General features: G+C 38.2%; 1 protein-coding gene across 8 annotated transcripts in view; it reads right to left on the bottom strand.

Moving 5' to 3' along the window:
* Nucleotides 1–264: 264 nt before the first annotated feature.
* CYRIB (CYFIP related Rac1 interactor B) overlaps nucleotides 265–16,975 on the bottom strand; it is a 123,719-nt gene continuing 107,008 nt past the window's right edge. For all 8 annotated transcript variants that reach the window (XM_084748694.1, XM_084748699.1, XM_084748697.1 and 5 more), the window contains 8 exons: nucleotides 14,739–14,844; nucleotides 10,807–10,943; nucleotides 9,396–9,473; nucleotides 8,859–8,975; nucleotides 7,686–7,765; nucleotides 6,555–6,681; nucleotides 5,481–5,551; nucleotides 265–1,007 (listed from right to left, as the gene is read on the bottom strand). In XM_084748694.1, coding sequence (XP_084604820.1) covers nucleotides 944–1,007; nucleotides 5,481–5,551; nucleotides 6,555–6,681; nucleotides 7,686–7,765; nucleotides 8,859–8,975; nucleotides 9,396–9,473; nucleotides 10,807–10,943; nucleotides 14,739–14,844 — 780 coding nt within the window. In that variant the 3' untranslated portion in view covers nucleotides 265–943. The remainder of the gene's footprint in view (nucleotides 1,008–5,480; nucleotides 5,552–6,554; nucleotides 6,682–7,685; nucleotides 7,766–8,858; nucleotides 8,976–9,395; nucleotides 9,474–10,806; nucleotides 10,944–14,738; nucleotides 14,845–16,975) is intronic.

Genomic DNA, 16,975 nt, shown 5'->3' on the forward strand with positions numbered 1-16,975 from the left:
AAGTGTGGTTTTCCTTCTACGACTACGCTCACAAAGATGAAATCAGAACAGAAGTCAAGTTAATGACACAATCACTGGTCATCTTATACACAACAGTTTTAAAAGCAGTTAAACTTATGTACATAAACAAAGATTAAGAAAAATACAACTGAAAAAGACACAGCTATTGCCTAAAAAACAGAAAAAATTATGTAATGTGTATATGCATTCCACAAAAATATATACAGGGAAACCTTCCAGAAACCTCAGTAAACCAAGCCACGCTTAGAAAAAGGAAAGCTGATTTTTATTTTATCAACAGCCATTCTTAAACATGAACATGCATACGTAATATTCTACGCACACATCACAGTTTTTAACGTTAGTTAATAAAGGTTAAACACACAACATACAACCTTATTTTAAAAAAAAAGTCAAAATGCAAACTTAAAACTTTAAACAAAGTCTTACTAATTTAAAAAAAGTTTGTGTTGGGTACCATTGTACAACACAGTTAATTTAAACATTTTCATTTTGGCTGCACATGAAAAAGCGGCAGTAGAAAATAAATTCGTGAGGGTTTTAAATAGCAGAGTAGGCAGTTTTGCCATGCAGGAGAAGCAATATTAAATATTAGTTTTCAAAAAAAATCCACATTTAAAAATATTTAGTTCAAGTCACAGAACTTTTCTCAGTAGAGACCTCAATGCAATGCATAATTAGCTGCCTTAGATGGCCTGTTTTGAAAGGACAAAATCCCTTTCAAAGTATAACTTTACTGATTTTGGCACAGAAAAGAAGTCTTAAGAACAAGAACATGATTAAAAAAGTGGGAAGAGGAACCAGAGGAAAGAAACCAAAGCAAGAATAGGGAGATTTAATGGCAATCACTAAAGACTGTGCATTCTCAGTCACTGAAGAACACTGTGTGCTCCATCTGCAGTTGGGGCTTGCTCCACAGCTCTCACTGCAGCATGGACCTAATTTGCTTGGAGGTAGTCTCATCATTCAAATGTTTTGTTGTGTACCTGTTAAGAAATAGAGTGATCAGTGTTAGGAATGGAAATCTGTATGGGCTGTAACAATATGGCACGATGAGCAGCTAGTCAACCCCTCTCACAAAATCATGCCTTAGAATGGCAATTTTAATCCTCATCAGGCTCACACTATTCCCTCCCCCATCCAATAGAACATATGGTCACTGGTCACCTAGTAATAAGCACCTTGCTAAAATGATTAGCCAAACTCTAAAATAAATAATTAGCTACACCACATTGATTTAAAAAAAAAAGAAGAAGACAGATCTATTCCACATATTGGCAAACTATGGCTCCTGAGCCAAGTACTGCCCACCACCTATTTTTGCATGGCATACGAGTTAAGCATATATACTCTTTCTAGATTCTGGATCACAGAAGAAGGAAAAACAAACGATAGGCAATATTCAGTGTTAGCACATAAATTTCAAATTTTAATGGTCACACATAAAAGCTGTATTGGAGAGAGAGATATGAGGAGTGGGCATAACCACTGTATGCATGTATGAAATTCTTAAGAAATAAAAACATTATTTTTAAAAAGTTGCATTGGAAAATACAAGGTTGGTTAATATATGTATTATGTGAGGTTATCTTCTTGGCACAATGGAAGACTTAACTAGCTATTCTAGAATTCAGCCTGCAAGTCTAAAATACCACACTCTGGCCCCTTATAGTTGTACTCTATGTTGTATAAAAACAGTATCCTGAAATATTTACACTCTCTAAGTAACTTATTTTCAGGTAGGTGCATTTGAGACAATGTAAATTAAGTACTTTTTTTGTTTTTTGTTTTTTTTGGGTTCTTTAAGTCAGGGTTTCTCTGTGTACCCTTGGCTGTCCTAGAATGGCTCTGTAGACCAGGCTGGCCTCAAACTCATAGAGATCTGCCTGCCTCTGCCTCCCAAGTGCTGAGATTAAAGGCGTGCGCCACCACTGCCTGGTGAAATACTCTTAAGAATAGCTATTTAAAAACTAAACACTGGATTATTTTAAATAATATAGCACTAGCAAGCAAGTCTTCAATGTCTTCCAGGAGTTACTACCTGACAGGAGAAGGAAGACCTGATTAGCAACAGCAGACAGAGGCTTGCAATGCTTGCATGTGGAATGTAGTCAAATTGATTAATTTGGCTTTTAAACATTTCACAAATATTTTTTAAAAAAGATTTAATTATTTTATGTCTATGTGTGCTCTATCTGCATGTATGCCTGTATGTCAGAAGAGGTATCAGATAGCATTACAGATAGTTCTGAGTTACCATGTGGTTGTTGGGAACTGAGCTCAGTACCTCTGGAAACAGGAGCCATTGCTCCTAACTGCTGAGTCATCTGTACAGCCCCTCACATATAATTTTCAATAACTAGGCCATTTTAACTATGCATACAATCTATTTTAATTTTTTGTTGTTGTTGTTGTTTTTTGAGACAGGGTTTCTATGTGTAGCCTTGGCTGTCCTGGACTCATTTTGTAGATCAGGCTGGCCTTGAACTCAGAGATCCACCTGTCTCTGTCTCCCTGAGTGATGGGATTACAGGCTTACATTACCATGCCCAGCTTGTTAAATAAATGTAAACAACTGGTCAGTTTATTCCAAAAAAGCTTTAAAAGTGAAGATCCTATTTGTATTCTTTAAAGGCGAAGAGACACATCTGATATGAACTGTATTCTGTTTTTCAGCAGTGACTTCCAAATTGTTCTCATGAAGAGATACTGGACTGCCTGGTACATAATAGGTGTTCAGTAAACTAGAGAGAAGTTAGGTTGTGACACTGGAAGGTCCATAGAGCAGTGGTTCTCAACCTTCCTAATGCTGCAACCCTTTAATACAGCTCCTCATGTTGTAGAGAACTCAGCCATAAAATTATTTCATTGCTACATCATAACTATAATTTTGCTACTGTTAGGAATCATAATGTAAATATTTTTGGAGATAAGAGGTTTGCCAAAGAGTTTGCAAATCACAGCTTGAGAACAACTACTGAAGAGGATATTTAGTGAAATGGTAGCAATGGGGGCAATGATTTAACTGTTCTGTTTTATTTACATTGACAAAGCAGATATGGCCACACACCACCCTACTCGATTCAGGAAATAGATATCATCCATTTCTGACTTCTTTTCCCTGGCCTTTACTAAAAATAAGTAAGGAATATGGGTAGCTAAGTCTACCGGAGAATAGATGGCAGTATTTACATTCCCTAGGACTGTCTCTGACGGACGTGGCCATGCTCCTGGCAGTTCTGGCATCCTACCCTGGAAGGCCAGGCCAGAGTTGCTACATCACCCTCTTAGCAAAGGCAACAGCACTGACTGTGTAGGAGAAAACCATATGGGATGTATGGGTTTATTCTCCTTTGTGCACAAAACCCCACAGCCCTGTTCAAGTACACAGACTTCTCTACTGGAAACAACTGTTGTCTTTATCTGAAGTTCAGCAAAGAAGCAAATATTAGAGCACTGCACCTGAATGACAAGAGACTCTGTCCCAGATCTCTATAAAAAACATACATACAACTTGTTACTTTTTTTTTTTTTAGCATACTATAAGCTGGAGGTGCTGAATAAATAACTCAAAGCATATGCACAAATATAATTCCATTCAAAATCTTACGCTCATTAATTTTGCAAGAACTTTTTTTTGGTTGCTATAAGAAAGCTATACCAGGCTGTGCTGTGTTAGTTTCACCAGTGATTTAAAAAGTATGAGCCGGAGTATTTATTTAAAATGGGAGAGCCTGAGTCTCAAACATAGATCTAAGAAAAGAGACTCTAGGGGTGGTGACCTGGGAACTCTGCATGTTTTACAATCACCTATTCTGAAGCACACCCAAGTTCAAGTCATAATGAACCAAAGACTGAGATACCATAAAGGACATCAAATTTCAGAAATGAAACCCTGCATTATCTCTGGTTCCTCGGAACCTGACTATTTCCAGAGTTCATATGATAAGCACACAGGTGTGACGAGTACCCACACATCCCGTGTCATCCACAGATCTGGTAATGAGTCACCTCACATTCAAGACTGCACTGGAAATATGGTAACAAGAAATGGTACACGCCACTTCTATAAAGCATGACCACTAACATTACAAAGCCCCAGATTAAAAAATGAGAGCCAGGCACAGAATATGCTTACTATGAACAAATCAGCTCATACAACAGTCCTTACAACTTAATAAAACTAACAATCAGTCCTGTACTAAACACTACTGCCCCAGCTTTGCTCGATCACTAAGAAAAAGAGACCGAATAACCCCACCCATAAGTTCTAAAAGCAGCACTGCACTTCAGAGGTTCTCAAGGAATCTTTTAGCATGCTTCCTTTAAGGTAACACAACAAATACTAAAACCCTTAGCCTCCTTTTCCTGTAAGTTGATTTGGATTTTTGAGTACACTAGGTTGGCCTCTGGGATTTAAAAGGTATGTGCCACCATGCCTGACTATTTATTCCTAAGTTTTAACAATACATTTAATAATAGATTTCCTGACACCTGTTGGCTGCAGAGACTGACCCTTCGGGTAGGGTGGGGAAGATAAAAAAAAGCAGGCACAGTGAGACACAGACACTATCCAGAAAGGACGCAAAGAGGTCCATTCCCTATATAGCTAAAATTAAAATATAGTTTGCACTGCAAAAGTAAAAAGAAAATTTCTAAATACCGGGTGTGTGGCTATAATAGCCTGATGGTATGTGGGTTTCAATTAAGCTAAGTTTTTGTCATTCTAATATTCATTTACAATAGTGCTCGTGTACTCAGGCAGATACTTTGTAAAACAGTCACGTGAAGGTTTCACTCAGCTGAAATACACTCACATTTTGCTTTCTGATATAAACACACTACATAAATACTTCTATGTTCCTACTACTTCTTGCTTGAACTTCAAACAATCAGGTATAGAAAATTAGCTTCTAGGTTGTGAAATTATGTCTTAAGTTGATTCCATGCCAGGATGTTCTTAACACATGATGATGTCACTTGAAAAGATATCATGCCGCACGGCAGAAGCTTCAGTAACTAAGTCAACAATGACTCCCCAAAACGAAGGTAACATAGACATGGGATCATGAACATAGAAATGTTACTAGGCTACTTAAGAGGAAAGAAACTACCATAGAACTTTGTATTGCTGTATCAAGAAGCTAATGATTACACCGAGCCATGGTTCTCTACATGTGTAAGGGAAAACAAACCCACCAGGAAGCCACACATGGTGAGGTCATATTTTCCCATGTGTGTGAATCAGCACGCATTAAAGCTAGAAGAAGAAATTCTGCTTCAAAGGGGCAAACAGTAGAACAAAACTTTGAGCCAAGAAATACAACACTGCATCACTGTTTAGAAGCAACATTACCAATAAGCAAAATTTCCGGCTTGAACATTACTCAAGTATCTCTTAGGTGTTACTCAAACATTTAACACACATTTTTCTGTCATGCTTAGGTATATATACACACCTGAGAGCATTGAGAAGACCTTCTACACTATTAGGAGGTTGGTCCTTAAGAACTTTGATACAACCTTTCATCTGAGGAGAAAAGAAAGAGAAAAGTAAATACCTGCTTTTTATATAACATTCATTTCAAAAAGGCAAAATTGAAATCAAAACCTTAATTACAGAACTGAAGAGACCATATTCTAGAAATGGTGATTTATTCATTCTTGGGATATGGCATTATTTTCAGTCTCTCGGTGAGGCAAAACTTTTGGGGAACACCATCAGTCAGAATGAGGCTCCACTCACACTAAGGAGCTAAGGGAAGACATTCTGAAAAGATACTACACTCCAAATGCAGAGAACGGTCTGCTCGGGAAAGAGGAGTTTCCCAAGTAGCCTGTGACAAGCAGAGGAGACAGGGATCCTATAGAGCAGTAGAGACTTCTAACAGGCTATTCACACAGAGAGAAAAACTCAATGAAGATGGCCTTTCAAGATCAGCCCGGTTGTCTGAAAAGCATGGCAGCATACATTTGAAGGAGATGTGTGTTTCGCTGTGCACTCTACCACTTCCTAGCAATTCTATTAACTTAGTCTCCTACAGTGAAGCTGCTATAGTAAAGAGAAAATCCTAGGACAATGTTGACAGGCACATGGGAACAATGTAAAAATTCTGGAACACGGTTATCATACAAGTAAGCTAATGCTAACTCATTTTTCTTTATATAAAACAGATACTGTGAAAGCTAGCAACCCGTAATTAAGATCTAAAATGATAAAAGCCTTAAGTAGTAATTAGTAGGTAATCCCCACCAAATATTAGGTTAGAATGTAATGTTCAAGAGTGAGCAGAGAAATGAGAAAAATCACTTCATTTCTAATATCAACTTTCTTTCCAGGCACATAAGGAATGTGTAAACCAGTCATAAACTATTATGAATAGGAAAGGGAAAAACAGTGGGGAAAGAATTCCAATTGTATCATAAACTGTGATCAGAGTCTGTGAGTTAAGCCTGCTAATCTTTAAATAAAACTTTTATGATTTCCATGTAAGAGAACAACTAGCAATCTCATAAAGCAATAGGTAACTTACATCAATTTTAGAAGTTTTGGCAAATGCTCCCACTGGATGGACATGGTCATAAAGTATTATGACACCCACCATTACCCTCAAGCAGAACGATACTGTCTCTTCGTTCGTAAATCTGCTTCTGTACTCCCTGGAGGGCAGAAGATTTGTATGGGTGAGGCACATCACAAGTACAATGAACTGATTATACCTGTACTAGATACTGACTACTTTGAACGCCAACATTATCTCTTCTCCACAAGACCCCTAAAGAGAGGAATGGTCATGGTAAGGACTTCACACCCACATACTGTGGTCCCCACATTTGTACCCAACAGGGCATTAGATTACCTCTTCTACAATTCCAGAGAAGCAAAAGTAGCGCTGGAATAAGATTTTGGGGATGGGTGCTGAGCAATGTGAGAAAAGTCACTAGCTCAACAGAGCAAGAAGGTTTGCTATTTTATGGGTATCTTATCTAAAACTATTATACTACAAGACTCATATTCTCTCATTCAGAAAAAAGGAAATAGAACTCTGATCTGCACAGAAATCAATGTGACACAGTAGCAGAGCTCACCCAGAATGGGGACACTGACCCAGCAGCTAGTAGGCTGGCACTATGTATCCATTCATTTCCCTGCAGGGCAGGAGGAGAGAGTGGGAGGGGCTTGTCCTCCAGCTCCAGGAGTTCATCAGTAACACAGTGGGAAATGATTGTGAAACCACAAGTTCTCTAGTAAAACCCATATCTTCTATAAGAATCCAAGACACATTCTTTTTGGTGCTGACAGGAAAATCAATCCTATGAATCACAAATGCCTTCCAGAAATTCAGGTTTGTGAGGAAGTAAGGACAAAACTAATAGTGTAACAGAATGTAGCAAATGGAATATAATTACAGACCTCTAAAAGGAATCTTCCCCAGACCCCCAAAACATGAAATTCCTGTTCTGATGGGAATAAATTTATTGAGGAACCTAGAATCCTACTCTTTGCTTCAAAAAGAAATACAATAAGCTGCCAAATTATTTTGACTTTGTTCATATATTCAACATTTCTCTTTCCACACAGACATGTTTGTATTTGGGTATGTTTTGAAATGCCAGTCATTACAGCAGTGTTGTTGAAGTAAAACAGATCGTCTAATACTCACGGTGTCTCCAACATGACTCTGCATACACTTGCCATGGTGCTTAAACAATCTGTGGTATTTTCTATTGGTAAATTTTTATTCTGTAAGTGTACAGAGGGGGGGAAAAAGCAAAAGTGAAAATTTGTTACTTAAAAATAGTTGAAAACTTAATAGAATCCCCCAAACTAGCAAATGATCTGGCTCCTATTTCTAATTTTCTAAGCAATGGCTGTGATTTTAGTCACTGTTCCATGATCAAGGGATAGAGCCATGCACAAAACAGATAACACCTTGCAGCTCTGAAAAAAGATTACTGTTAGCTGAGCAAGAATAGCACAGCCTTTCAAATACAGGCGATATGGGTCTCAAATATGGAGCTTATCCTGAAGATACTGGAATTTGTATTTTACTTATTTCACTACATCTTACTTAGAGTATGTATGTACTCTCTTGTGTCACAGCGCATATGTAGAGGTCAGAGGATAAGTTGTGGTAAGTAGTTTGTCTCTCCTATTATGTGAGTCCTAGGAACCAAACTCAAATCATCAGGCTTAATGGTAGGTCACTTCTCAAGGACATGAGAAACACTTTAAACAGAAGAGAAAGGACTGGAATGTAACAAGAGCAGAAATAAGAATAGCTAAGAACGTAGCAGTCTGATGTGGGTACGTAGCAGGAGCAGGGGTTAGGGTTTATTAAGCATAATATACTTTATAGGATCCAGGAGAGTAATCTCTGGAGCAGATGAAAGCAATACAGAACAGAACTGAAAATGATCATCCTAGCTGGGTGTGGTGGTGCACACTGAAGCCTCAGAAGGCAGAGGCAGGTGAGTCTCCGTGAGTTCGAGGCCAGCCTTATCTACAAAGTGAGTCCAGGACAGCCAAGGCTACATAGAGAAACCCTGATAAGCAAAAAGTCAACAAATAAAAATCAGCCCTGAGATTTTTTATTTATACCAGTGCCTGCCATTATTAACTGAGAGAAAGAGGAGGATTAGAAAAGGCAATCAGAGCTCATTTGGGCCATGTAATCATGGCAGTGCTCAAAGCACCTCCAGAGTGACTACAAGCAAGTGGGCAGCTGTGCCCGACAGTTCTCATTTGGGGATGCCAGGCTAAGGTTGTACTTGGAATCACAGCACTGCTGAGGTCATCACAGCATCAGTGCAGAGAAGGATATTCAGCAACTCACCTCCGATACAAATTTTGTTGTTGCATCACTTAAGGTTTTCAGCATCGGGGTGGCCTCAGCGTAAAACAAAGACATTCGATTTGCCAATTCATTATTTACTTCATTTTCTCCTTCTGCCTGTGTGGAAATCACTTGACATTAATTCACAAATTATTAAACCAAACTAGTAAATACCTTTAAAATTAAGTCCAGGTCATATCTACTTTATTAAACCAGTCTAGTAAATAACTTTAAAATTAAGTTCAGACCTTCATATACAAATACCACTTAAATATACTTTAAAAATAAAGAGACTGATGGGGACTGAAGAGATGGCTTACTGGTTAAGAGCACTAGATTCTCTTCCAAAGGTCCTGAGTTCAATTCCCAGCAACCACATGGTGGCTCAGAACCAACTATAATGGAATCTGATGCCCTCTTCTGTTGTGCAAACATAAAGAAAGACAGATAAGTGGGTCGGTAGATGGGGGGGGGGGAGGACAAATAAAATCAAGTTATTTTTACCACCACAAAACCTAATTCAAAGCATAAGCTTACCGGGACATTGTTAATTCTCATACGACTCAACGTTCTTCTATAATAGCTGAAGTCATTTTGTATGGCAGGATTTGTCATCTAAAGAGAGAGAACACATTTGAAAGAACACTGTTATGTATGAAGGACAACTGTTCTTTATCAAATGCTACTGTAAGCTGGGTGAAATCTACTATAGTCTGAACTGTAACCTAACATTCTCATAGCGCGTTAACAACTACTGGCATTCTCATGAAAGCTTGTAGTTCTTTTCAATTCCTCAGTATATTTTTCCCTTAGAGACAAGGTCTCACTATGTAATCCACACTGACCTTGAATTCAGAGACCTCAGGACCTCTGCCTACCCCAAGTACTGGGATTAAAGGTGTGTGCTACCACACACAGAAGCATTCCTGCTAACCCAGAAAACCATAGACTGTTCTTCAATTGTGGGTATTATGTATTCTTCCTTTTCAATAATTTTAGGTAATATCTTAAGTGCCTGTTTATGGAAAACATTGTTATTACAAAACCAAGCAAATGTAAGGGTACTTGTTTTGAACAAAAGAATGAATATATGATCTACAGGGCATTTCTCCAACCAACTAAATATTTACATACAAATCTTTACGCCCTAAGTATTAATATTAATTAACAGCTGTCTATAATACAGTATGAAGTAATATAGTTAGAAACATAACTCTCCCATTTCCTAAAATAGGTACTCAAATTCCTGAAGAAAAAAAAAATTAAATCAAAGGTCTCAAATTTTGAACTCAGGACTTCAGATGAAACACACACTGCATACCAGGTGGTAATGGCACATGGCTTTAATCCCAGCACTCAGGAGGCAGAGGCAGGTGGATATCTAGGAGTTCAAGGCCAGTGTGGTCTACAGAGCGAGTTACAGGAAAACCAAGCTACTAAGAGAAACCTTGTCTCAAAAAACCAAACCAATCAAACAAACAAACAAACAAACAAAACCCATTTGTGTGTGTGTGTGTGTGTGTGTATGAAGACTTTCCCATATACAGCCACATGGGATTTGTAGGTGTATGTACTATAAAACTTGAGAGAATGAGAACAAAGGAGAAAAAGAAAATAAGTGGTGAGGAAGGTAAAGGGAAAAAAATCATTTTGTATTAAAAAAAGTTGAGATAAACTGGACAAAGAGAAAAAACAATTAGAAAACAGCACACACACACACAAACACACACATGAAAGAAAAAAGAAAAGAAAAAGAGCTCACGATTATTTATGCTCACAAGTTCACTGAGCTATAGTCAACACCGACTCCTGGGTACTTGGCTTGTTGCCACTTCAAATCTAGCTCTCCAGTTGGGTAGAAATCATTTAAATACAGGTTAACAGGGCTCTTCCTCTTATACCTCACTGAAAACACAATTTATATAAAAACTGCACCAGCAGACTCTACCTTGAGTTCATCAAACCGGAGTGTGAAGTGAAGAATCTCTGCAAACTGCTTAGCAAGAGCCTGCTCTCGCTCTAGATGCTGGGTGGGGGAGTACGGCGTACTAGTCAAGGCTCCCAGAAGGCCTCTTAATGCTGCTTCTAATGAAAGGAAGATGATAAAGTTAAGTTGTCAGGGAGTTCAATTCCCAACCAACATTCAGATGCACACACTTTCCCACTCTGTCTAACCAAGACACCTTGCCATTGCTAATACTGCAAACACTCAAACTGCCTACTACAGAAATAGTTAAAGAAAAACCTTAAAAACTGATGGTATAATCAACTCAGATTCAAAACAATGCAGAACACGAATGTGAACTAAACCCAGAGAACAGGGTAAACTGCCCTCTGTCTCTTGTCTGTAGCTGAGTATCCTGAGCATCCAAAATGCCTGAAACTTCAAAAACTGAAGGCAAATGCTAATTTCTTCCCTTTAACACAGCCAATTTTCACCTGTTCTATAGGTTTTCAAAATTTGCTTTCTAGTGACACTAACATATATGTGGAATGCATATGGAGAAAAAATTCATCCCCCCTCAAAAAACCTGAGTTGTTTTCCCCTTACTTGATTTTTTTTTGTCCACTCTTATACCTTATAAGACACACATAACCTCACATTCCAATCTTTACCCTGCAGATGAGGTGGAGTTTAACAGGGCAATTTGATGTTATTACTCAGCTTAGAAAGTTGTTGGCTAGAACAAGAAAGGGGGACAATGAGATGACCATCCGAGGAAGCCCCTGCAAAGAGTTCTTTACAGACAACCACAGGCCATACTACATTCTCGAACACCAAACCTTTAACTGTCAGAAGGCAACTCAAAGGACACGCTTTATGGGAGGGTGGCAGACATAACACAGTTAGCACATAGGAACACAATAATTGTGAATGCTTTTGCTTTTGTCTTTAAATACTTTATCAATACAGTATGCTGGGTGTAACTCAGTTGAGATAGTGCTTGCCTAGCAGGCCTGAGGCCTTTGGTTCAGTGAGTTGAATGCCAGCTTCATCTACATAGTAAATTTCAGGCCAGCTAGGATTATACAGTTAAAACATGTCTTTAAAAAAAATAATAATCAAGGTCAAAGTAAGGAGACTAAGAGATGCACAGGACTCCCATGGTAAAAGAAGAAAAAAAAAAACCCAACTACTGTAATCTGACTTTCACAACTGTTCTGTGACACAAATAAACAGACATTTTTAAAAAAGACTTATTTATTTTTAAATACATGTGTTTGCCTGATGTATGTATGTAAGTGCAGGCATGGTGCCCACAGCGGTTAGATTCCCTGGAAATGGAGTTAAATATGGTTTTGAGCCAACACATGAGTGCTACAAATTGAGCCAAGATGCTCTGCATGAGGAACAGGTGTTCTTAACTTCCGAGTCATCTCTCTAGGCCCTAAATAAATAAATGATTTTGTTTTTGTTTTTGTTTTTTAGGTTTTTTTGAGGCAGGGTTTCTCTGTGTAACAGCCCTGGCTGTCCTCGACTTCCTGTGTAGACCAGGCTGGTCTTGAACTCACAGTGATCCACCTGCCTCTGCTGGGATTAAAGGCATGCCACCACGCCCAGCTCTGTTAGATTTAAAAAAAAAAAAAAAAAGACAGGGAAAAGAGTACGAGGTCATCTGCAATAGTCAGTTCAAGACCAACCGAGGCTATCAGAGATCATGTCTCAATCAAAAGTAAACAATTCACTACTTAAAAAGAAAGTTAGCAGTCTGGTAGTGGTAGTGCATGGCTTTAATACCAGTACTTGGGAATCACAGGCAGACAGATCTCTTAGTTCAAGGCCACCTTGGTCTACAGAGTGAGTTCCAGGACAGCCAGGGCTATAAAAAGAAACCTTGTGTTGAAAACCAAACAACAATAACAAAAATAGACCAAACAAACAGAAAAGAACAACCCAAACCTAAAAAGCAAAAAAAAAAAAAAAAAAAAAAAAGCATAGTGCAAACAATCACCATGCTGCATGTACTCCATAAGCCCCTCGGACAGAAGGAAGACCTTGGTGAGCCAAAGCATTATGTCTGCCAACACAGGGAGCTGCCTCAACAGGAAAGGCTCCTAGGCTTCATACCAACGCAAAAACAGAACATTTCTCTGGTCAATAAGACACTCAGCAAAACTCAGCATCTGCCAATTAGTCTAGCAACACTAGCCTTATAACTCTAGCAGGATCCAACAAGCAAGGCATCAGGGTCTCTCTTTTCAAGTACAACCACCCATGATGCTAAGGCCAGAAGCACTCTCATTGGTATTTCAAGAGTCTGAAAGATTTGTACAACCTGACAGTTGTTAGTATTCCACAAGCTGTCTGGTATTTATTTATATCTCTGGATCCACAAAGGAGGGGTAGGTAGAGAAGAAGTGAGACATTAAGGAGATACAGGCAGAAGACTGAACAGATTGCAAATCAGACAGAATACTGACACTTTGGCTGTGATCAAGACTGTTCAGCTAGTACGAATCAAACAGGGCTGTTATGCCTCAAAAGCTTAGCATGTCTTATTGATCTTAAAGACATTACATATATGAGACATCAAATTTGTGTAGCCATTAAAATATCAGCCACTCATTCAGCAACACTGAGTCTATCTTGCAAGCAAAGAAATACATCCTGTTAGCAAGGCAGCTAAAAACATTACCAGGCTACTGACCTGTGAGGTAGGATAATCCATCAGATCCCAATTTTACTTTACTCATGACTTTACAGGAGTCCCTAAGAGTTCTTTTACGAACGGCTCAAGGCCTACTACTAGCGCACAACATGAAGCTTTTGCTATGTATTGTTACTATATCCTCTGCTGGAGTGTATTGATTCCAACCTCTAGAATGCCAGAAAGCATTCAAGTCCACTCATTTTGATCTGTTTCCCATTCTTTACTGATAAACACAAAGAGAACAAGATGGCTTCAGCAGAAAATGAGCTGTAACATCAAAGGGCACTAAGTACTAACAGTGTAAGAAAGAATCTAAATAATAGTAGTCAAAATAACCAAGATGAGAAGACCTAAGCTGACAACGATTACAGAGCATGCAAAACTATGGACTACAGAGACACTTGACTACAAGGCAAATAATCGAACAAGAACTAATTTTTGCTAAGAAAATAAACTACAACTATGACTTATAGTAAGAAATGCTGGTACACAAAAACTGAGGACTTGAGTTTGTAACCAGATCTCATGGAAAAACCAACCATGGCAGCATACGCCTGCAACTCTAGCCTAAATGGTAAGCTTCTGATTTGGTAAGCAACTCTGTCTCAAGGAATAAGATGCAGAAACAATCACTGAAAGACATTCTGATTACCCGGCCTCCAAATACACCACACCACCACATACATACCAACACACACACACACACACACACACTGTTTTTAAGAGGATAATTTACAGAACACAATGTTTTAAAAAGATATGTATTATAAAAATACTTCTCCAATTCTTGTCTGTTTATATCTAATGTCTGTCCTAAGGATTAGGATGTTGCTCAGTGGCAAGCACATGCCTACCGAACACAAAGCCCTGGGCTCTACCCCAATATGAGGGCTGGGGACTCATAACAATCTTGTCATTAGCCTACTGGGTTAATTAATGCTTGTGCTTTTAAAATCACCTGGGAAAGGATTTATTATAGATATGTAGACCAATTCCATCATGCGGTTTCTTATACTGAGGAGACCCTTAAGCATCAGATTTCCAACTGTAAATCACAACTTGCTGAGAAAAATGGCATAAGAAAATGGGCTGAGAAAACTATGAGTACATTACTGTGTGTTCATATATAGATACACAGCCAAAATCAGTACTGTGAAAACAAAATCCTCTAAATTATTCTGGATGTAATAAACATATTTTCTCTTAAATTACAAAATTTTAAACTTACCTAGCCTCTGAGAAAATTCGTAAAATTTCTTTAATTTGCCTACTAGTGGCACAACTGCACCCCAAGCCTTCTCTTGCAACTTGTCATCTGCTGGATGCTGGATTGCCTTAAAAATCCAAGAAACAAAAAAGTTAAGATTTACAGAAGTCATATCATATCAGTCTTTTTTACAATAAGCGAATCAGAAATCCTAATATGTAATATATAGAATGATAGACTCAGGGAGTCTGAGTTTGGACTTTCTCAACTCCACAAAGTTTTCCCCAATATAATACAATATAATAATAAAATAAACATAATATATAGTTAACAAACTAAATTACAACTTGGTGTCATTTAGAGCCACAGAAGAAATTATTTTAGACTGTTTGCTCTACTGCAGATACTCTTGATAGGTCTTCAATAAGAAAGGAAGTAAGACAATAAATGCAAATGTCAACCCTGGGAAAGGGCTAAGAAGCCGTAATTCAAGTTGCATAGTCATATCAGTTCTAATAGACCTGGCCAACATGAACCTGAATCAACCTGAAAAATGCATCTTAGAAATATTGCAAATATTCACTGTTTAGAACTAAAACCCTTTTCTGGGTTCCAAGTTTTCTCAGGCTCTCCTGAGTAAGAACATTAAAAAACAGAATAAAACAAACAAAAAACAACAACAAAGAAACCAAGCTTCAGCTCTGAAGGGAAGAAATCAAGGCAAAAGCCAGGGCTCCCGAATGTACACAGACCTCTGTCAGCATTAGTCCTTTTTGAGTATGGCGTTATTCCCACATGAAAGAAATTTCTTACTTTTACCTTCCTTTTGTCTACAGGTACTTTCTTAATGCCTTATAGAACTCAATGTGGGTTTTTTTCCCCCCTAAAAACTTGCTTTGCCTTCTCTAACATTTTAAAAAACCCAAAGTCACTATCTGAGAGGAAAAAAAAGATATCTGTAGGTATGTGACATGTTTAGTTTCCCCAAGGCACTAGTACTGAATCTATCCACACAAAAGCAAAACTCATGAAGGTAAAATAAACTCATATTTTAAATTTTTGTGAATAAATTAATTACACGTAAGTAAATGTGCTGTAATCCGCTACATGCACTTCTTAAGCATTTTCAAATCAAGGTCCTACTATGTAGCCCAGACTGCCCTCCAACTCATGATCCTCTTGCCTCATCCTCCCAAGTCCTGAATTACAGGCATGTGCTACCACATTTGATATTTTCAAATTCTCATTTGTTTTACAATTTTTTGAATAATTCTTAGACACAGCAGGAGCTCAAAGCTGGTATTACTCATGTTACTATCTAGAAATGCTGTACCAACAATCATCATACATGTAATAATCTTAATTTATAAAAACATGAAATTTCAAACAATCTTTGATAACATGCTAATGTGCCTAGAGGGAAGCCAAGATTCAGTCTATAACAAGTAATATAAATTTGTTTACTATTCAGGAAACAAGCAACTTACACTTTCACTGATATTCTCTTAACTATCCCCAGCTTCTCTTTGAAGGTCCAGGGCACTACGGTGTCCCCACAATACGAAAGTACGCCTGTACATGCTGTCTACTGTCCCAAGTGAGTGGCCTATTTCCCAGGACCTGCCTTGCCTGCTGGAACTGAAGACTATGTGTTCCTTCAAGGCCAATATTCTATGGGTCTCTGAGTGGCTAGTTCCTTCTCCTCTCACATCAGACTCACCACTACTAGGAAGGTTCTGGGCGAGTCTCCATAACAGCTTGACATAAATGAGGACACTTAGTAATGCTAACAGCAAAGCTATTGTGAAGCAACTACTACAACTCACTTTCAAATCTGTTAAAATTAAGGGCAGATTTTAATATCAGTGAAAGTTTTTATTCCCTCACTTGAGGGTAGCACTAGAGAACACACTTGTCTTAATTCGTAATTATTCTTTTTAAGACTATATTATTAAAATACTGATTTATTTATATGCATGTTTTGTCTGCATTTATGAACCACATGCATGCCTGGTGCCTGAGGAGGCCGGAAGGTGGTGCAGGATCCCTTGGAGATCCAATAACATATGGGTATGAGCCATCACCTTCCGGGTCCCCTGGAAGAACAGCCAATGCTCTTAACTGCTGAGCCATTTCTCTAGCCCCAAATCGTATTTATCCCATTTTAAAGTCATGTTTTACAAATGTAATTTAATATATACTCAAGTTCACACCCTTAACATGCTACCAGGAAACAGTTTGAGTTATTTCATGTCATT

This window comes from Acomys minous (genome assembly GCF_964271855.1).
Source record: "Acomys minous genome assembly, chromosome: 12".
NCBI lineage: Eukaryota > Metazoa > Chordata > Mammalia > Rodentia > Muridae > Acomys > Acomys minous.